The sequence below is a fragment of the Labrus bergylta genome, chromosome 21 (assembly GCF_963930695.1).
Source record: "Labrus bergylta chromosome 21, fLabBer1.1, whole genome shotgun sequence".
NCBI classification, from domain to species: domain Eukaryota; kingdom Metazoa; phylum Chordata; class Actinopteri; order Labriformes; family Labridae; genus Labrus; species Labrus bergylta.
This window is the reverse complement of record NC_089215.1, coordinates 16182694-16204416: the sequence shown is the minus strand read 5'-3', so window position 1 is coordinate 16204416 and position 21723 is coordinate 16182694. Positions and strand designations below refer to the sequence as shown.

General features: G+C 40.9%; 1 protein-coding gene across 18 annotated transcripts in view; it reads right to left on the bottom strand.

Moving 5' to 3' along the window:
• cacna1g (calcium channel, voltage-dependent, T type, alpha 1G subunit) overlaps positions 1 to 21723 on the bottom strand; it is a 247626-nt gene that overhangs the window by 38867 nt on the left and 187036 nt on the right. For 11 of the 18 annotated variants that reach the window (XR_010664891.1, XM_065949287.1, XM_065949277.1 and 8 more), the window contains 7 exons: positions 17056 to 17124; positions 13770 to 13954; positions 5702 to 5828; positions 3572 to 3697; positions 2638 to 2727; positions 2298 to 2490; positions 555 to 605 (listed from right to left, as the gene is read on the bottom strand). Coding sequence is in view for 17 of the 18 variants with exons in the window: in XM_065949287.1 (XP_065805359.1) it covers positions 555 to 605; positions 2298 to 2490; positions 2638 to 2727; positions 3572 to 3697; positions 5702 to 5828; positions 13770 to 13954; positions 17056 to 17124 (841 nt within the window). In the remaining variant the exon portion in view is untranslated. Of the gene's footprint in view, positions 1 to 554; positions 606 to 2276; positions 2491 to 2637; positions 2728 to 3571; positions 3698 to 5701; positions 5829 to 13769; positions 13955 to 17055; positions 17125 to 21723 lie in introns of all 18 variants that reach the window. The other 7 variants (XM_065949274.1, XM_065949276.1, XM_065949282.1 and 4 more) reach the window with 2 other exon arrangements.

The window sequence follows — 21723 nt, the reverse complement described above, 5'->3', positions numbered from 1 at the left end:
AGTCTAATAGTTGGATTATTAATTGAAAGAGTATCCAATTTGTAGAGTCATACATGCTTCCAAGAAATAGGAAATTCAATGACTAATGCTCCCCTCCTATGAAAAAAAGCACAGTTTTATACAAAGCAGCAGATAAGATTGCCATCAAGAAGAAATAAGAATGTTAAACACTGGGATTTGTATTTAAACTACTGAAACGATTACAACACTTCCCCATCTCACCATGCCTGCATCTCTGTTTCCCTGCCATCCTAACCTGACCAGAGTCTTCTCCTTTAGTGGTGGTGGAGCTGCGGTGCAGTGCTGTTGACAGTGGATGGTTGCATATGGTGCAATAGAGCTGTGAAAAACAAAGCCACGACAGAGAAAACAGGTAACAGCATGTCCAGAGGACTGCGAGCTGATGGGAGAGAGGCAGGGGGGCGGGAACGCGGGATGGGGCCCTACCTCCCGTGATCATAGAACTTAGAACCCTAGCCACCATGGTGGGTAGTCGTGGTCGGTGGTGGTGTGGGATTTAAAGGGACACACAGAACATGCTGGAAACTCTGTACCTTTCAATGTGCCTTCAGAAAGGGCCCAACTCACCCCCGGAACCAATAAATCTAGAGGAACGAGACCAGGTTAGTCAGAGAGAAGCAGAAGACAGCAAGGAAGGAAAGATGGCTGCTAGTTTGAAACATGAGAGAGTCAAAGAAAGAGAAAGAGGGATGGAGTAAGGCCAGAAGGAAGCGATGAAAGATTAAGCTGGTTTATGTTCCTACGTTTTGTCTTTCCAGTGATTCTGAGTCCAGTTCTTTGGATGTACACGCTTTTTTGTCTTGAATCAGTCGGGAAGCCATCGAATCTCAAATCGAAGTTCTCAAAGCGAAACATTTGAAAGCTTCAGGGACTATTAACACCAGTGAGCTCGGAGCTGTCACTCGCTCTAAATTACCTTGCCGTTTTATCTTGCTGTTTTGTTGTCAATTAAAGCCATCTTCTCACCCTAAACAGCACTGAGTTGAAAACAAATCCTAGCAAAAAGAACAAAGCCAGAAATAAAGAAGACAAACTTTCAAGCAAAAATTCCCAAAAAGGGTTAACTTGGAAATATGGAAGGTTTGTGTGTGCTTTAAGGAAGAAAAGAAGGGTCTCTTGAGATAGAAAGTGTACATGTGTTAAATGTGCACTGGTCAGGAAGAGTTGCTTGATTTTTCATACACCCTGGAAGATGCCCCCTGGAAAAAGGAAAATCAGTTTCCATCTGTATTTCTCAAGACTTGGACGGAAACATTCAGATTTCTAAATTAAATCATCATCTCATATAGACGGCCACAAGGAGATTTATTACAGCTTTAAGAAATCAATCGTGTCCACTGCTCCTTGTATACATTACAAAAAGATCATTTGGATAAAGTGGGTAAAAAAGCAAAAGTATGTATACCCACTAGATTTTCAAAAGTCTAATGCTAGCAGGTGCTAGCGCTTGTTTTTGCATAAGGAGGCAGTGGAAAGAAAAACCCAAACCAAGCAGTTTGTCACCAATTCCTATACAGCCGAAGGGGAGGGGCAACAGGCAGATAATAAACTGACTCCTTTTAATCTACACAAGTAGTGTGAAATCTAAGCTACAGGAAAACTAAGGGTAAACTATTTATTTTCTCCTAGCTTTTAATCTATCCCTGCCCCTGCGGCTGTACTAAACCACATGCAGAAGAGGGGAAGGGAGGGGGGTCGTTTTTCTTTTTTTTTCTTTTTTTTTTTTCTCCGTTTCTGGCGATTTAGAGATCAACAACTCCCCCTCCCTCTAGCTCTGTATATCCACCACCATGCAAGCCCCGTCTCTCGGCACTCACTGGTCATGCTCAAAGGGGCCATCCCAAGCACGGCGTCTGTGGTAGACCAGGCAAGGTAGGGGAAGGAAAAGAAAGGAGCTAACACCAGCAGTCAGCTGTCCTCGCTCTGCAAACCAGCTGATCATGGAAGCCTTTCTTATCACCCAACTTGATCAATATGATGCAGGGGTTGAAGAAGGGCTTCCACAGTCTGTAGCAAGGTCTGTAGAGTCAGAACGGGTGACCACCGGACTGCAACAAAAACTAGCCGGAGGGCCTACAGGGAAAGGATTGTCGACGGAAAGGAAGGGTTCTACCGCAGAGTAGCAACTGTAGTTTGTACTAGCTCACTAATTGGGTTTCTGTGGATTCGGCCAAACCAAATCAAAAAAGCAAAAACAAAAAAAGGCTCAGGCTCAAATCAAGCAGGACTCAGAAAGATGTGGAAAGACTACCGACCAGCCAGCTCCTTCTCCTTACTCCTTCTCTTTTTCTCCATGCGTTTCAGTCTCTTCTCCTCCCTGCGCTTGGCTTCCTCGGCCTCCTGGTGGCGCCGGCACTTGTGGAAGTTCTCCACCACAACACCGACGAACATGTTGAGTACGAAGAAAGCCACAATCAGCAGGAAGGAGATGAAGTAGAGCAGCATCCACGGGTTGTAGTTCATTATCGGCTGAAATAAACACAGAGCACAGAGGTTTTGTAGTTTTGGCAGTAATTATAGAAGCCTTTCACTATTTTTTGCCTTTATCATTAATGTAAATCTTAGTATTAATATCCTGTCATGAGCTTAAATCAAATCAAGTTTGTACATATTTACCTGCTGGTCAACTCCTACAGCATCTAGACCGTCATACATGATATCCACCCAGCCATCTTTCGATGCCAAAACAAACAGAGACATCAAGGCCTGAGACAGGAAAGAAGGGAGAACAGAATTAAATATTGACATTAAAGCCAGGTGAGCACTTGAATTTCAGCCTGTCTAGGCCAAATTGCTTCGTCAGCCTTTTGCATGCATGCAGTGAAAACTGAGGCACAAAGTTTGATCGAGGCCCAATCAGCTGCTAACGACCGGTCAGGTGATTTTCTGGCACGTTTGATATTTTTGTCGTAGGACTGCACACACGCGCAAAATGAGAACAGAGCCACAAGCTGATTCCCCCCTAATTCGGAACATATCTGTGCTTGCACAACTATTTGTGTATATCGGGCCTATCTGTGTCCCACTAACAGAATGTAAACCAGAATTTCCCTCAGAGATTCAATTAGTATGTAAAAAAAAGAAAGAATTTGTGGCAGACAGTGTCCGAAATCACCATGGCATCAGCAGGAATGCTTGTTAAATCTGTCTACCCCTTCCGATCATGAAAGAAATGTTGGCAGGATATATCTGCTCACCTTCCGCTCACAGGGCGTATTTGTCATGATTTTTGCCAGTCACGATGCTGCTTGTTGCTAGTGTTTATGTATGTTACAGATTGTGTGTGTGTGTATGTGAGAGGGAGGGCCGGTGTTTGTATTTAGCAACTGAAATACACATAGATCTTCAACTGCACTCATTAGCAGATTTTCAATTGACAATTGTGAATACTCTGTCCTGGTTAAACTCGTATAGTGTGATCGTTCCCAACCGAGAGCATGTGAATCTTGAGCTTTGATCATGCATCGTAAATGATTTAGTTGTACACAGGGCTTAAAAGGCATTCCATAAAATACTTTATCATCTGAACTTAGTATTTTTGAAGCATCACCTGTCCGAGGTTGTCAAAGTTGTACTTGTGTCTGACCCATCTGTGGCTGTTGAGTAAGCAGTCTGACTTGTTGGTTATGTTCCCTACATCTTCCCCTTGACAAACAAAGAACTTCCCCTTGAAGAGCTGCAGAGAAAACAGACACACAAATGTTTCAAGGTTAGTATTATAGTATAGTATGGTACATAGCATAGTATGGTGTTGGCCATATTGGCACACCTCATCCTTGTCTACGTAAATAAACATAACTATATTTGCGACTGGCATTAATGCAATATCATAAAATGAGCTGCTGGCAAGGTCTACCTGTCTGTCATTTCATGTTGTGATCAACTGAACACAGCAGCATATTTCTACAGGTATACATACATCTCACCATTTTCAAAAATATATATTTTTTAACTTTGTACCGAGGTTTCACAGTTGGGCAACTCATGTTTGTATAGTTTAAAGTATTTATTGAAGCAGAACATAGTTTGTGTTTGGAGTCTAGACTCCGACCTCATCACTCCTCACAATTTACATGCAGACATTTGAGGAGTAATGGGATGATATCTTAACCCCCCCCCCCCCGACCAAGAGTGAAGTACTGGTGCAGGTCAGAGCTGACAATGACAGCTAATTGGAAGGAGATGTTGTCAGATGATTGTTGAGAATGATGCCAAGTTTGAAATCAGTACAGCTCGAGTTGACTGCCTGAACAAGCTTGCAGGCGTCGCCTCATTCCTTTATACCAAGAGCCATTCTTTCATTGATAGTGGTACCACATTGAGGTACCACATTGAGCTGCTCATACAGGGAACAGTCGCCTCCAATGATGGAAAATATAGCACAAAAACTTCCTGAAGCATTTTGTTTTTTGCCTTCATGTTGACTAAGTCAGAGGAGTTTTTGTTTCCTAACGCAGTTTTTATACTAAGCTGACCAGTTTCTGGCTTTAGCATTATATACTTACTTTACAGGCCTGATAAATGTATCAAGCTTCTCATATAATTGTCTGCTAAAAGCATAGCTGTATATATCCCCAAATTAAGTACAATGATTAGAAATGCAGCAATTGCATTTTCTTTGGCCGATTCCAATTTCTGATTTTGACCTGGTTTGACCTGCCGATACCCATTTTTTGCCGGTGCCAATTTTCTGTCTTTAAAGCTTTATGATTAACAGCAAAACAAATGATTAGAGATGAATTGAATGTTCGGTGGACGTGTTTTCATGTACCGTATGTAAAGTAAAAACAAAAAGAGGTATTCAATTATTTTCTTAAATGATACATGGATTGCTTTTTCTGAATTTTCACATTGTAGAAAGATTGAAACAGACATTCAGCCAGAGGATTTGAATCGATCTTATTTATAAATCAAATTATAGAAACAGTGAAGTTTACTGCTTTACTCTCAAGTCTCCCTGACTCCTGAAGAAATGATCCCTTACAGACTGCCTCGGTGAAAGATATTGGCTGATGCAAAGATTTTCAATCCTGTTTACTGTATATGACACTATTACAGGGGTGACCACAATTTGTCGAATCTTGAGGACAGCCTGCTCAGCCCTGACCTCACCAGTCATTTCAAATGATACATCACAGTAAAACAATAATGGAGTGAATTTATATTTCCCCCAAAACAAGGCCAGATAAGCATCCCAATAAGCTGTGTTTGTATCAAAGGTTCAGGTTTTAAAGGCACTTGCTGGTAAAAGTAGTGCCATGAAACTAAAGAAAAAATATGCATGAATCCTGTGGAATTCTCTTTAAGAGCTACAGATCCTCTTTCTAGTCCATCATGGTATCAGCACCGCCATTAACCCTTCATGACACCATTTTACTCAGACAGATGGTTTGAGGACATAAACATGGCATGGCAGGGAGACTGAGATGTGCCACGCCCACAGAGCTGGTGGGAATAGATTGGTCCTTGATAGCCATGAAATCTCTTTTCCCGACCATAAAAGAATTTAAAGCGTCCTAGTGCATGAGTTATAGTGCATGATTTGTTCTTAGATGTCCTTGTGTATGCTTTACATAAACAAGTGAGGAGAAGGTGAAACTGTATGTCTGGTTATCTTCGCTTGGCACTTAACACCTTTTCGTTTTCTCATTATTTCAGCTTTCCCCTTCTCTGCCCTCACCTGTACTCCCAGGATGCCAAAGATAATGAAGAAGGCGCAGCAGATGACCACAATGTTACCGATGGGCTTCAGTGATGACATCAGGGTCTCGACCACCAGCTTCAGGCCTGGGGCTCTGCTAATCACACTGGAAGACAACATACAATAGGATATTAGTGTACTGCCTGTATGTGTGTGTTTGAGTGTGTGGTGTTTGTGCAGATGACCCTCAGGGCACTTACAGCACAGCTCACACCAGATGGAGCAGTAATGCCTGCAGCACTTCAACCTGCAACCACAACACACCCTCAGGCCCTAACACGCTCACACACACACACACACACACACACACACACACACACACACACACACACACACTTGCTTTTTTCCTGATTACTCCAGATTGACCACAGTCAGAAAGATTTATTCTCATTCACACTTTTCAGAGCTTTTCAAATTAAAACTCATCTTGGCTTATAGACAAATGAAATCCTCTTTCATTCACCTTAGCCCTTTTCTACTTTATTTCATATCTTCAGTCAAGTAAACAGACACACATCTAATTAAGCCAACAAGGTGTGGCGACTCGTCATTAGCACCAGCATGGCTCCCAGCACTGCACTGCAGCTGAGCTCCTTCAGCAGGGTAGGACAGAAACACATATGAAGCTCATAAAAGCTGCCAACGCACGCATACACACACTCACTGCATGCACAATTTACAAAGAGGGCCGACGTACATGCACGTGCACACAAATGCAACACACACACACACACACACACACACACACACACACACACACACACACACACACACACACACACACACACACACACACACAAACACACACACCAAAGTCATGTATAATCTTTTGTATCCATGACACAAAAAGGCTTAAAACAGCCAAACAGGCATGGAGACAGTCGAGGCGCTAATCTGCTCTGCTTATGTCGATTAGTCTTTGTCTACATAGTATGTTTTCTGCTGAAGAGACAGCTGAGGGACGGAAAAGTCAATATCACATTAGGAGGAGACATGAGATAATAAAAGGCCAGGACTGACGGAGGCCACTGATCAATAGCCCTGATCAGAGAAAAACGAGTGTATGGCTACACCTCATTACTCCGCAGCTGACTGCCTCTCTTGACAATCTTGCTGGGGAAAATCATGTTGGGATGCAGTACCACTGCCAAGCTAGAGAGGGCACTGTTGTTCAAGGGCTTAGTCTGCGTGTGTATTCTTTCAAGATCAATGCAGGTATGCTGGCAAGAGAATACGTTTTCATTAAATTGTTCAGCACAGGTAGGGATCTAAGCCCAGTTGAGTTGATTTTAGTCTTAAGAAGACTTAACTCTTCAATTGAAGGGCTTATGGCACAACTTTTTAACTTGAAGAGAAATAATAAATGCATGAAGAGTGTTGTCCTTTTCCCCCCCGCTCAATATTAAACCTATTATGATGCTGATTCCATTTTCAATTAGTATTTCATTGGAATGTCTATAGTCCCTGATCTACTCAGAAAATAAAAAGTTACTGCAAAAGAGAATATTCAAATCCCCCCTCCCAAAGAAAACCTAGACTTATTGTGGACATTTGATCCACTCCGCTCTTACAAATATTCTGAAGTGAAAAGGCTTATTAAGGCGGAGAGCGGGGTAGAAGGGCCTCTTTTTATGAGTCAATAGATTCTGATAATGTGGTATATGAAGGACACACGCTGCAAAGGGCTTCTCTCCGTTAATGTCTATTTGCATTTGACAGGAACAAAAGATGCGAAGAAGCTGAATGAAGCTGAGCCGGGGAGAGAAATGTTAGTGCAGGCTTCTTCTGAACTGCCTCTCTACATAAGTTCACAACCGATTACAGCATGCCCTTGTTTTTGTGTGCTACACAAAGGAGAAGAGGTATTCTGCTGCGATACACAACACCATACCATGCACCACCCATCTCTCTCATCCACCAGCATATTCTTCATACTTGGGAAAGAGAACAACAAGTCGGACAGGCGCCTGTGAGCACACTGAGAGTAATTAAGAGACGCAGGGAGAAGAGCAATAGGTGAGTGAGGGGGAAGATAAACATGCAAGGATACAAAGAGAATTAAAAAAAATAAGTGAAGCAGCTACTTTCTTTATTTTGTTGTTTTAACTTGTATGTGTTTTTTTTTCTTTCCCTCCTGCTATCCTCTTTTTCAAGCTACAGCTGCCTTCGTCTTCAGCTGTCAAACTTACTGTGAATGTACCTGGAGCTAAATGTGTGAACTGTAAGCAACACAAACATAATCCAAATGCTTTGAAAAATGGTAATTATGGGCTAATTTAATTGGCAGCTATCAGGACTGTCACAAACAAGGCATGGGGGAAATAAAAATGAAAACACAAGTGTTAAGGCACAGAAACAACCCAATGGAAGCCTGGGGATAATTACATCATCATCAAGTGACGGACGAGCTCAAAGGCAGAGCTGACAGGGACAACCGCATGGGGGATTTATTAGTAAACAAAGCAGTTGGCCAGCATGACCTCACAAACACCACAAAGCTGTTTAAATCAGTCTACCTCCAGTGAAGTCAGGGAGTGTGGCAGGTACAATTAATTGACACACTTTGGTTGAGGCAGTTTTTTTTTTTAGGTCGCAAGCTGAATTGTTGATGAGGTGTAGGTGGTATTGAGTGACATAACAGTGCCACATGGTGAAACAGGGTTCAAACCTCTGGGCCATCCCTGAGGCCAAACCTCAGGTCAGGTAGAAGGGGCTTGATAAATGACTGCGGGGGGGTCTGTGTGTGTGTGTGTGTGTGTGTGTGTGTGTGTGTGTGTGTCCAGTTAAACAAAGCTGATGCATCACTGTGTCTCACACACAGACAGACAGACAAACAAACACGTACTCGTGCACCCCTGTTGACCATCGTCTCTTGTGCATCCTAATCCCATCATTTAGATCTCTAATGAGAGCGAACACAAACAGACACTTGCCTACAAACACAGTCGGACTACAAAGTCACCTGCCTGCTGCAATAACATTCAGACAGACACGCAGCAAGAAGCGTAAGAACATGATGATGGTGCTCCCTGTGTGAACCTCGTGTGTGCTGCGCTGCCAGAGGGGAAAACTGAGACAAGCTGATATAATAATAACAAGCTGATATTGAAACTAACACAGATGCTTTATGGGTTACAAAGCTGTGCCAGCCGTATGGTATGTTGGATAAGAAAGTATTGCTTTTTATTTGAAAATCAGCTTCTTTTTTTTTTTTTTTAACAACACACCATACGGTCGAAAAGAGATACAGTATACGGCGTTTCTGTAACTTTGTTTGTTTGTTTGTTAACTTTGTTGGTCTTCTAACAACTTTTTTTTTTTCTCCAAGATTAGATGAAACTAATAAACCAATGACTGAAACTGAAATGATTTATGGGGGAACTTGTATAGAAGTACAGTCATTCTTAATTGATTCTTAAAGATCATTATTTAACTTGGTCGTTGATTTTCGAATAATTCTAATATTCAATGATTTATTTGAAAAACACAAGTTTGCTGTTTGCCAGCTGTCAATAAACAACAAAAGAAGAAGAACGCAGGAGTGTGGTTACACAACTGTAGCGTCAAACACAAGATAGAATGAAAAAAGGATTTAAAATCTAAAGCTCTTAATGGCCAGGCACCATCTTACCTTAAAGAGCTAATAGTGCATTGTTACCCTTCGAGAAAATTGCGCTCCCAGAATGCAGGTCTGATCGTGGCACCTACAGTCTCTAAATGTACTATGGGAGGTGGAGCCCCTTGTCAACAGGCAAGGCAGGCAACTGCTCGGGGTCCCAGACCAGAAGGGGGACTCTAGAATCACCGCTGCCTCTCCTATCAGTCAGGGTCCAGGAGGCAGACACACTCTGTACCTTTAAGAATAGACTTTCCTTTTTGATAAATCTTACAGTTAGGGCTGGGGCAGGTATGGACCAGCTCCTAGTGATGTTACTATAGGCTTAGACTGCCGGGGGCACCTTGAGCTCCTATCTCTCTCTCCCCCCCTCCCTCCACCCCCCTCTCTCTCTCTGGGCGTTCACATCATATCACTGTATGTCACTATCTGTAAATCTTCATGTGCCATGTAAGTTACTAACCACAGTTTTTCCTAGCATCTCCTGAGCTCTCGTCTAGTACCCCCCCCCCCCCCCCCCCCTTGGTAACTGGTGCTTGGTTTATTTACTGGGTGAATTTAACAGTGGTTCCCTGTGTGGTTTTCATCAGTCAATCCTACAGTCTGCTGTCTAAACATCTTGTCAAGTATTTGAAACTTACGAATTCACTGTATTTGAGATAACAGTTGAAGTTGTTAATTATTTTGCACAAGATCTTATAGTCCCACCTCCCCAACTCGATGAACTTTGCAATTTCACAAAGTGGTTTTCTTCACGACCATAACAAAAGCATGGCGTTATTAGATCTTGATTCTCTCTAGCAGAGCAGTGTTACTACAGTAAGTATGTGAGAACATAAACAGCAGCACATGAATAGCTACAGCCTTTAACTACCTTTAAAAATGATTTTACACTATTACTTTCCTGTAACTCGTCTGCACCCTCAGGAAAGGAGAGAGCCAATCTACAGAGCTGCCCATCACTCTTTTTTTCCTTTTATTTTTCCATCCTCTCCATTTTCTCCCTCACTCACTCTCATCATAAAGTCTTCCTAATCCCATTTGTCAATCTGCCATTTTGCATTTCTCACAAAGTAAAGACCTCCCTACACAGAGAAATTGCCCTTTGCTCAAGATAATTCTTTCACAAAACTTGAAATTTGTCCAATTTTCTGCTGTCATTGCTACATATACTCTAATCTGACTTAAAATTGTTCCTTCTCAACGTTAATTCCGTTTCAGACACGCCTCTCTCTCTGGGCAATAAGAAGTGAGCAAACAGCTGAATGATTCGCCAGCATTTAGACTCAGATACTCTTTTCAAGTGCTCAGGCTGTAGATGTTGCACAACATGTTATAAGACAACAGCTGCATGACAGCAAAGTGCTCTTTGTCAAATACATTTCATTTTGCAAACCATCAGAATACCTTTTTATTTTTCAAAAGGCACGGAAGTTGTGCAGAGTTTTTTGGACGAACTTGAAGTACCTAGTGGTGTTTCTTTAGTATTTTAAAAGACCCCTCTCCAAAAGCATCATAAATAGTCTTTACTACCCAACATGACTTGTTTGATGGAAGTGCAGTGAGGAGGGATTTACCTCACTTCATGTTCTAAGTCATGATTTTTCTTAAAGAAAAAAGAAAACTTGAAAAAAAAAAAAAAAAGAGAAAAATAATGAATTGAACTCAGGGCTCGAATTAAATCGTTGCCTCATAGTGGGTTCAAGCTAAAAGTAGTCCTGTAATGCCCACACGAGGTGCAATATTTACACCCCTGTGATGTCTAGATTCAATATGAATGTCACAAAAGCATAATGGGGGGACCGGGGGATTCCACCTCTGTATCACCACTGTGGTAACAACAGAGCCGTTACAGATGGGAGTGGCAGAGCCAGCAGGACAGAACAGCGCTGAGAGTTTGTGGATGTCTGAGTGAGTGTGTGTGTGTGTGTGTGTGTGTGTGTGTGTGTGTGTGTACTGTATACAGCTCCTGCTGTTTCTCTACACGTCGTGCTTCCGCAACACCATAATGCAATGTGAACGCACAGACTGGGACACCAGTATTAGGCCATTTTTGGATCAATATGAAAAGAACAAAAACACGCAACGATGCGTAATCGCTATATGAAAACAGCCATACTCTGTGTTCACGAGATGTTATAACTGCAGTCGTTTTCACATATGCACTCCTGATGAACATCTAGATAATTTCAGGAGATTCTCCTGACCTCGTTGTTCACATATGCTCCTCACAGCTGGAGACTATCCCTGTCAGAGGGGAGGGGGGACAGGGATAGTCTCCTGAGGTAAGAGGTGACGTGAAAAAAAAAAGACGCGGAAGTGGTGGACGAGTCAACTATACGACGCTATAATTAGAATATTTGCCTTTATATCAACGCTACATGTAGTCCGGAATCATCGGTCCGGAGTCATCGGAATGACATCATCAACAAAAGAGCGGAGAGCAACATACTGACAAACAGAGAACGTGTGTGGAGATTGAAGCAGCTGCATGCAGTCTATGCAGCAGTCACAATATATATTTGTCCCTCCCCTCTCCCATTGGCTAGAGGTGAAATCTCCGGAGAATATCCTGCTGCTTTCTCACATCAGCTCACTCGGACTCACTGCGGTAAAAATAGTAAGCGGCTGGCAGGAGAAACTCCAGAGGAAGTCTGAGCGAAAAATGTGGCCGTTTGCGTTCACACATACAACTCCTCAGGCAGATATCAAGATTTTTCTGCAAGTGTGAAAGCCCTATAGGAGGCTTACGGGAATGCCAATGCTCCGGCACCTGCACTGCAACAGCAGGGAATGAGCTCGGTGGAGTGAATATGGCAGGTGCAGCAGACACACTCTAGAGCGCTACATTAGAAGCTTTTAGAAAGCGAGCTTCAGTAGTACCTCGACCTATACACTTGACACCTGGCATGAACATTTCCCCCTCACTTGCTTCTTTTTATCCTGTGTTAGTCTCTCCCACCGTGCGAGAGGCACAAGGAAACATACAAGAGACACGTCCTTCCCTCTGGTGTGAAGTGAGGGTTACGAGAAATGATTGAGGCAGCTGATCACAGCTGGATAAGCTGTCAGCTTCAACAGCTGCAGACATTTTGGATGGGGCAAACAAATAGAACAGTCCTTTAAAATATGTTACTTTCTAAAAATCTTTTTATAATTCCAAAATGTTTTAAAGCTGTTTGTAAACACTTTGTAACTTTGTTAAATAAAGTGCAACGTAAATAAAGTTTCTCATTATTATAATGAAAAACATTCTACACTATCCCCACTTGTAAGACTGTAACAGTCACTTGCAATCACTACTGATTTTTCTTCAGTTAAGTTCCAATGGCATAGGTCAAAGTGTCACAAAGAATATAAGAGCACAACCTTTGCAACCTTTGACTCAGGGTTCATCTGTTGTTCGACAGAATGATTAATGTTCATACCAGAAGAAATCCTGTTCAGAACATACAGCTCACACAAAAACAACAGTATTCACTCAGAGACAAAAGTAGTCATTGGTTTGACACCAAGCGTTACTGCTGTGCTCATAAAGTCGGTATGGCAATGTACCGTCAAGTGCTCCTTGCAAATACATGTATCGATGCAGGTGTTACAGAATCAATATGATTGAAAAGCTGTGATGAGAGTTTTGAAAGACAATGGACCTAATGGTGCAGCTCACAATAACATCAGTGTGTGTCTGCTGTTATTCCCAACAATAAAGAACAGCTGTTGTAGTGAACTCTGTGTAGGACAGGGTCATTATCCAAAATCAATGTACGTCACAATACTGTATGTATCGTATCTTGGCCTCTGAATCGTCATACATATCGGCAAACCCAATCTGAGGCTAAACCTAAAGGAACTGAAGCAGTGCACACACAACACTTGCTCCTTTCTTTATCTCTTTATCTCTCTCTCTCTCTCGCATTATCTCTATCTCTCTTGCTCTCAACACACAAACACACTAATTGGGGATGCAAATACAAATACACTCTCCAAATTGCTTTCTTCTGCCTTAATTCTTCATAAATAAACATAATTGAGCAATTTTATACACACTGAGAATAACACGCATGAATCAACAATAAAAATTAATTCCTACAAACACTCGCAAACACACACACACCCAAACTTCTCAAAAGCTAAACATGGAGCATGTCAGGGCTGAAAAAAGCTTACTTTGGTTTCAAAAAGTTTAGCAATGGTCTAGAAAATGACGACAATTTAAATATTAATATTTCTACTTCGTTGCTAATTGGGTCATTTCCTTTAAATCATGCCCACAAAGTATGTCAAGTCATTTATTTGTAATAGATTGCGGATGGAAGGTGTACGACGTGGTTGATGGTTCCTCCTCACAGTTTAAAGGGGAAGGTGTCTGATATCTCAGTGTGCTTGGTTTTCCATGAACAGTATTTCAGGATCCTTGTAACAGGCATTTACCGTAGCGGCCTCAGGGTCCTTAGGAGCCTCAGCACTCTGAGCATGCCCAGGATCTTTGTACCAGAATTGGAGATGAGCGACACCAGGATGTCAATAACGGAAATCATCACCAACATCCCATCCAGAATGTTCCAGCTGCTCCTCAGGTAGGACTTGTCCCCGAAACACCAGCCCAAAGCTATAATCTGGACACATAGAAGACACAAAGGAGAAAGAATACTAGTTAGTGTATGATAATTAATCTGAAAGCACAAAGGGCAAACTGGACCAACTTTGTTTTCAATTCACCTAAAATAAATATTTAGAAGCAAGAGGAATGAATCAGATATTATGTATTGTTTTTGTTTGTGCATTTGCAGATCTGTTTGTTATTCATTAGGAATTGATGCTTAACATCCTTTGTGCACAGCCTATTGACTTTTCAGAGCCATTGTTTACTTGAAGCTTGGAATTCAAATGCTGCAAGCGCTCCCAAACCTCATATCGAACACTACAGCCTCCCATTGAATTCTGCCCAGAAAACAATTTGCAATCCTAAAAATGATAGAAAGTAGCTCAGACTTTTTTTCAATCAGGCCACACTCCATGAATATACAAACATCAACTTTAACTGCAGAGATGAAAGAGCAATAGAGAGTGAGATGGATAGATTATGTACATTAGTGGATGCTAATCAACACATAAGGGGTGAAACTGTATATGAATAATGTGGCAGGGGAACGATCAAACGGGCTGATCAAACTTTAAGAAAAACAGCCAGACAGCCTCCTCGGACTCATCTCACTCTCTGCCTTTGAATTAAACAGGAATAAATTACATTTTATTGTTGGGCCTATAATTTATAACACCGAGGCGTGTGATTGGCAGAGAACAAACAAGCAAAGAAATCTACAGAGCGCACAGCAGAGTGCGGCACTTGGCATACGTTTGGCTGCGCATATTCGTAACCTACAGTGTGTGTTAAATTCCTGCATACAAGGCTGCAGTTGTAGTAGGGCTGAGCAAGAGCTGCTTAATAGTAGGGATGATGCTTATCATGATAAGATACATATTGTGAAACTTTGCATTACTCTAGGCAAATGTAAAAGAGGAGCTGTGAATTCAACTTACTGTGTAAAAGACCATATTCCCACGATGCCCATGATGCTGTGACGGCATGCATTAATGTCGTCATGTTATGTTACAGGTTTTAAGTCGTGTAAATGTTGCAAATCTGGGTTACTGCTTTCATTTCAAAACTTCCTGATTGATAAAAACTACACAGACAATGGATACAGAAAATCTGGAGAGACATCGGGCCATTTTCTGATTTAAAGAACACATTTAATAAATCATTATTACCCTTGGAACACAGCTAACATCATTCAGCAACTTCCTTCATTTTTACTTTTGAGAATCACGGAAACTATTGGAAAGGCTTCTATTGCTCCTACATCAGTGGTTCTCAGCTGGTCTCAAAGGTAAATGGTAAATGGACTTGAGCTTGTATAGTGTTTTTCTATTCTTCTCGCTACACAAAGTGCCTTTACGCCGCAGGTCACACCTACCCATTCGCACACTGGTGGCAGTGGCGCCATGTAAAGTGTCCATCAGAAGAAATTAATCCAATTCAGACACACATCATACTCTGACAAAGCAGCAGGAGCTAATTGGGTTAGAATTCTTGAGGTGAAATGTATTCGGGTTAAGTGTCTGGCCCAAGGACACATCGTGGCATCAATGTGGCTACTGTGAAACGACCAACTCTACCAGCTGAGCCAACAGCCACCTCAGGACACACCACCAAATCATTCATGAGAAATTGCAACTAATATTATATATGAGATGAGATTTTTTACATGAAAAAAAGGACGGTTTGGACCTCAGATGGTACAAAGCATGACAGAACAAAGACCCACCTGATCCGTCCTGACCCACCAGTTGAGAACCACTTTCCTAGATAATTTTTTATCTTAAACACATTTATAAAAGTTCGAGATAAAACAGACTGGATTTATCAGAAGATTACAACGTAAACTTAACTGTGTAGTTCGCCCTTCAAGCTCCTTTTTTTTAATTATTATTACTCTTTCTTAAAGTACTAAAAATTCAGTCTAAATATGTCTTATTAGCTAAATGTATTCACAGTATCAAATGCAAAAAATACACCACTTATATTATCATTAAATGTTTTGCACTTCTGGTTCAGGCATGTAAGAATTATATAACTCTTAATGAATACAAATGATGAATATATTAATTAAACTATACAGAATGATAGTTAGTGCAGGGTCAAGAACAATGATTGAGTTTGTCAGATCAAAGATAAAGATTAAACAAAACTTAATCAGTAGTGGCCACAAACTCCAACTAGTATAGACATTACAAGGACAAGATGTACGTGGAAATTAAAAGATGGAAATAAAGAGGTAAACGTCAGTGACATTAATATGGATTATGGTAGAATAATATATATATATATATATATATATATATGTATATATATCTATCAGTTTTGATGGCTGGACTTGCTCTACAGTGTCTTCTGTCTTTGCAGTATTGAAATGGTAATGAGGTTCTGTCTTAATTGTCATGAATTCTCACGTTTCACATGTTTTGTAATAACCAAGCATCACTTGTTTTATTTGCACTTCAGTTAAAGTGATGAAATACTAAATGAAATGATAAAAACCAGTGCTTTTCGTAAAGGTACTGAAGGAGTGTGTCTCTGCGTGTGCAGGTCCTTCGCTCCTGAGCCCACGCATCACACTCGGACCAAAAATAGAGACAAAGGCTTTTCGATGAGTGACACCCATGAACTTTTCTCCCCTCTGCCTCTGCGTGCTCCTGTTCATGCCTGGGTACACCTTCATTGAAAGCTGGTCCATTTGAATACGGTCGAGACAATCTTCCAGGCTCTAATGAAACAGCCCTGTGAGTGTGTGTTCCATGTGGTGTGTGTTCGCTCTTTGAGTCTCAATCTCTGCTTCCCAATCCTCTGACTTTCTTTTGTCTTTACTCGGTTTATTCTGTATTTGTATGATAACACAACATTGAGTCTTTAAGCACACTGTATAGTCTCTGCAGAGACTGGGTTTCAATGCAAAATGTCTTCATTGTACGTGTACAAAGATGAGTCATCTGTTTCCAAAGACAGCAACATACCCCCTTTTTATATGAAAATGATACAAACTGAAAATAATTACAGGTAGACTGCATGACTTAAAAGGTCAATAACTTTTTCACCAGTCTGTCCCTCTCACAGAACTATTTTAAAAACTGTGTCATTGGATTCACAGCGTCTTACCTTAATAGTCATCTCGGCCACAAAGATTGCGGTGAAAATGTAGTTGGACAATGTGAGGAAGATCCGCTCCTGTAGGAGAGAAGGGGAATAGATAGGTTTAGTGCACATACTAATGGATAATTCAAAGTGACTCAAAATACACATTTGAAACATGGTTTTCTACAGAGTTTCATTTCTTCATCTGCCTCTAAATTGATCTAGTGTACAGCTGAATAATGTATGAGGCAGCTATTTTCCTGTTGCACCCGCTAATGATGGCTAGCAGGCAATTACAAACTTTATTATTTATTAGCACTACAGGAAATAGTCAAACAAAGCATCTGAGCCTGAACTGTTTCCGTTTAACAAAAAAAAAAAAGAATTACTCAGGGAACACGTGGCATTATACCACCTGTGGAACACTTGATGAAAATATAATTTGTTGTGAATTAAAGATTTTAAGGCTGACAATTGATTTTTCCAAATTAAACAAGAATTTAGCATCTCACTCATTTATTTTTTCAGAAATAAACAGTCAGTTCAACAAGCTTGCACTTAATTTTGTATGCTAGCCTGCACACAACAGAACACTAGTAGAAATATGCTATTCGATATCTTTGCGCACATAACTTGACATCATGGCTCAGTAAAATGTGTGCACGCAGAAGTAGGTGGGATGATATCTTTACTGAGGGCTGAGAAAAGAAAACAGGCAAACCAGCAGGAATAAGATCCCTTCACAGACTGCTTATGTACCCTACTTCCCCTCTGTCAGAGGAGACACAACTCACTATATGTATAAATGTGTGTGTGTGTGTGTGTGTGTGTATGTTTGTTGAGTGCATGTGAGTGGGTGGAAGTGGATGCCTTTCCCACGGCCTCCAACTAACATGGTCCATGCTCAGAGGAACAAACACACACACAGAGTGACGGCAGTCTGCAGCTCTTTTGCGAAGTCTCTGGGAATGTCGGGCATGACATCACCGGGAATGCTGTCTTTGAGAGGGTTTATAAATTCCAGGCTTGACAGCAGCTAATTCCTGCTGCTGTGAACCATTTTATAATTTCATTCACAATGTACTTACAGGCATGTGGTAGGGGACGAGAGAGGGAGAGGAGAAGTAGAAGATAGGGGAGTAATAGAGAAGAGAAGTGTGGATATTGGTGCCCTAAATCTTATTCAGAATGGCCTTAAATAATTCATTGGGTCAACAGTTTTCCTTGAGGTGTTTAATCATAAGCAGCTCCAGCATACAAGGTGTCATCTTTAGCTATTGCAGATTACAAAACAATGCTGTAATTTGCTACTAGCCAAAATATAGCAAATAAGAAGCTGAAACAATGCTAACAGGTCTTTATACTGTCAATGCAATTAGTAAACAATTCTAGTCCTCCAAAGTTGTGCATTTTTCCTCCAAAAGAACATTCTTCACTGTAAAACTGGAATAAAGGAACAAATATGTAACCAAACAGATAATTAAGGCACAACGTTGTAGTGCCAAAATAATAAATGGCTGAATGTAGGCTACTGAGTCATGCTAACCACCATCTCACAGCTATGCTAGCTTTCAATTGACCATTTTGTACATGTTGTTCAGCAAACATAAGTCCAGCAATTATATTCTATCATCAATGTACAGTACAAATAAGTCATAAATAGCCAAGGTGGAGTAGTGCAAGTGAACTATTTGTGAACGCAGGAGTTAACACCTTACAAGCTCTATTGAGGAACCTTATGTACAGATTTATCGGTCGCTTGAATGACTCAAAGAATGTAATTATAATGCTGCTGTTGAACCCAAGTTATAGTGCAGTACGCTACCAGTCGTACCTTTGGAGACATTGGTATAAGTGCCTTTTATAAGAGGCGGGAATGTTTTTATTCTAATGTATATGTGTGTTGTCTATTTTTTGTATTGTATGTCTTTTAAAATGGACCTTGAGTCTAATAATAAAAGTTGATGATGATGATGATAAACAGAATACTTTCACACAATTTCCACGTGAGAAGGTAAATTGCAGCAGCATTAGCAGCAGAGCCTATCCTCCACACTTTATGTTAATCTCTCTGCTCAAACGCAGCTGCTGCTCATTCACCAGGAGGGGGCACTATACTACACAAACATCTGCTCAACAATTTAACATGAACTAAAGACTGGATATTCAGATTGATGACTGCAACATTTCACTTTTGAACATCCACTTTTGCTTTTTTTATTTACTTTTCGATTCGTACCAAGTTTCTTTTTTGGTGGTTTAGTTTATGTTATAAGCAGGTTGTAAAGGACCCTTAGCTTATGCATGTACAAGCATACAAAATAAAAGCATTACAAACTTTTTTGAAATACAAAATAATGGGATTTCAAAATTCATTAAAAATGCAATTACTGCTGATTAACTATTGAATTTCAGCTTTTAATCAATGATTATGAATGATTTTTTCGACAGCCCTAGTTAATATTGATGGACAGACAAATCTAAAATGAACCACGAGACATTTTCCACTTTCAGTATGAATTCAAACCACCTTAAGCTCTATTTCATCCATGTGAAAATGTGTGATCTCTACATACTGTATATTTGTGGGTTAAAAAAGTCCTGATTCCAATTCTATGGAAGTCTGGAAGTATAACTGGACACACATCCACACATTATGTTTTACTCTGTTTTCCTGTGATAATGTGATTGTTTTGTTAAGATGTGTATAAATGGGATAAGCTCATGCTGATGGCCACTTTACATAGCAGCCTCTGCCATCAGTGTGTGAATGGGTATGTGTGACCTGTGGCAAAAGCTCTTTGAGTGGTCAAAATACTTTAAAAAAAAAGAGCTAAACAAGCACATGTCTATTTACCATTTACAATCTCTACTTATTCACATAATTTTCTCAGGATAACAACACTGGTTTTTCCATGACAGCAAGTTCATTTATCATGAAAATTGCTGAAATTAACCAATTATAGAAAGTAAACCAGTGTTGTAATCTTGGGATATCACAATAAATAAGCTGAGAACTAAAATGTACTCATTATCCTGGAGAATGGAGTTCAATAAAATGTACTGATGCATGCCTTCTTAAGGCTTCGGTAAAATACTGTCATTGTCAATTTTCATCACACACACACACACACAACAAGTGGTTAGAAGATAGACTGACTGGAGATTGTTGTGGACATCTTTCAGTTCACGGTGGCATTGTTTCATATGCAGCCACAAACCTCCTGTGTTATCGAGCAGAGGAGAAAATAAGGGTCAACCCACAGTTCCTGGAAAGCTTTAATCACAGTCCACTGTGTATCACCATCTCTTTGTTCATGTGGTCTGGAGCCAATGATGTGGAAGCAGATAACTTAGATGGATTCTGTTTTATATTGTTGATGCTGATACAATTCAATTTTAAGCCCCAGACAATGATGTATTGTCCCCAAGATCAATTAGGAATAATAATCCATAATAGGTGGTATAATCAACCTAAATCATATCTATTGAGCAACAGGAAGGCAGTATCCAGGCAACCCTCCAGCACCGAATCAAAACAAGCAAGGGACTACAAACCGAATACAAAGAGTGTGACATCACTGCCATAAGGATAAACGAATTATTAAGCTCACATTCCACGACAAAATGTTACTGACAAACACATTTTATCTCTGTTACGGCAAGTACATTTCTTTTTAGGGAATTCAACATGTTCCTTTCGTCAAGCTGGGGCCATGGGTGAGGTTAAGCAGACACTTCAAAAGAGTTGCAGCAGAGTGATAAATTATACATGTTTGGTTGCTATACACAGCCAAAACAGAATCAACGAGTGGAAATCGATTCACAGGCCTCTCCATTAATTCAAAACAACCCACACAGACAAACACACACATTGTGCAATGACCACCCGGGCAAAGGAGATCTGCAGCACTAAGCATCACAGCCCAGAAATGTAATGACAGATCATTTCTTATTGTGGGCTGGGTCTGCTGTGTCATACTTTCCCATCTCAGTGCAGTAATGGCCTCAGGGTGCAGAATGGATTGGGCAGCCACAGCAGGAGGTTGACAAAATATACAGGATGTAAAAGATCTCTCTGATGTTGGTGTGGCTACAGTAGTGAATGTGTGCATTTGTTTTAGTTATATTTGTGTGTGTGTGTGTGTGTGTGTGCAGAGGTGAGAGGCAAGAAATCATCCCATCTATCTGTATGTGTTCTGCTCTGCCGCTGATTAAGCCGGGCAGCCTGTGGGGCAGCCTCCAATTGTTGAACATCTCCTTTCCTGGACATTAGCCACGTACGCCAGCCCACAGATAATTGAATCAATTACAACAACGCTGTCTCCTCCGTGTTTCAGCCGCAAAACAAGCAGAACGGAGTGTTCCAGCGAGGCCGAACCGCAATTAGGCCCATCCACGGAACACCTCACTCAGTGAGAAAAAAAAAATCAAACAGTGATAATTATTGTGTTTTTTTGCATGGAGCGACTTGGCTGCGCTCTGCTGCTATTGCTGGAAGGACAAGGACTGAGATGTGTGTGTGTGTGTGTGTGTGTGTGCAAAGTATTCAGCCAGCCCTCTGAATTTGAAGGGACGGTGCATTTCCTGCAGGAGGTGATGGTATTGCGTATGGCACACTGCCACAAATGCTTGGTAACAATCAACCAGAACGTATTCACTGCTTTATGTTCCACTATTTCCTCATTGAGC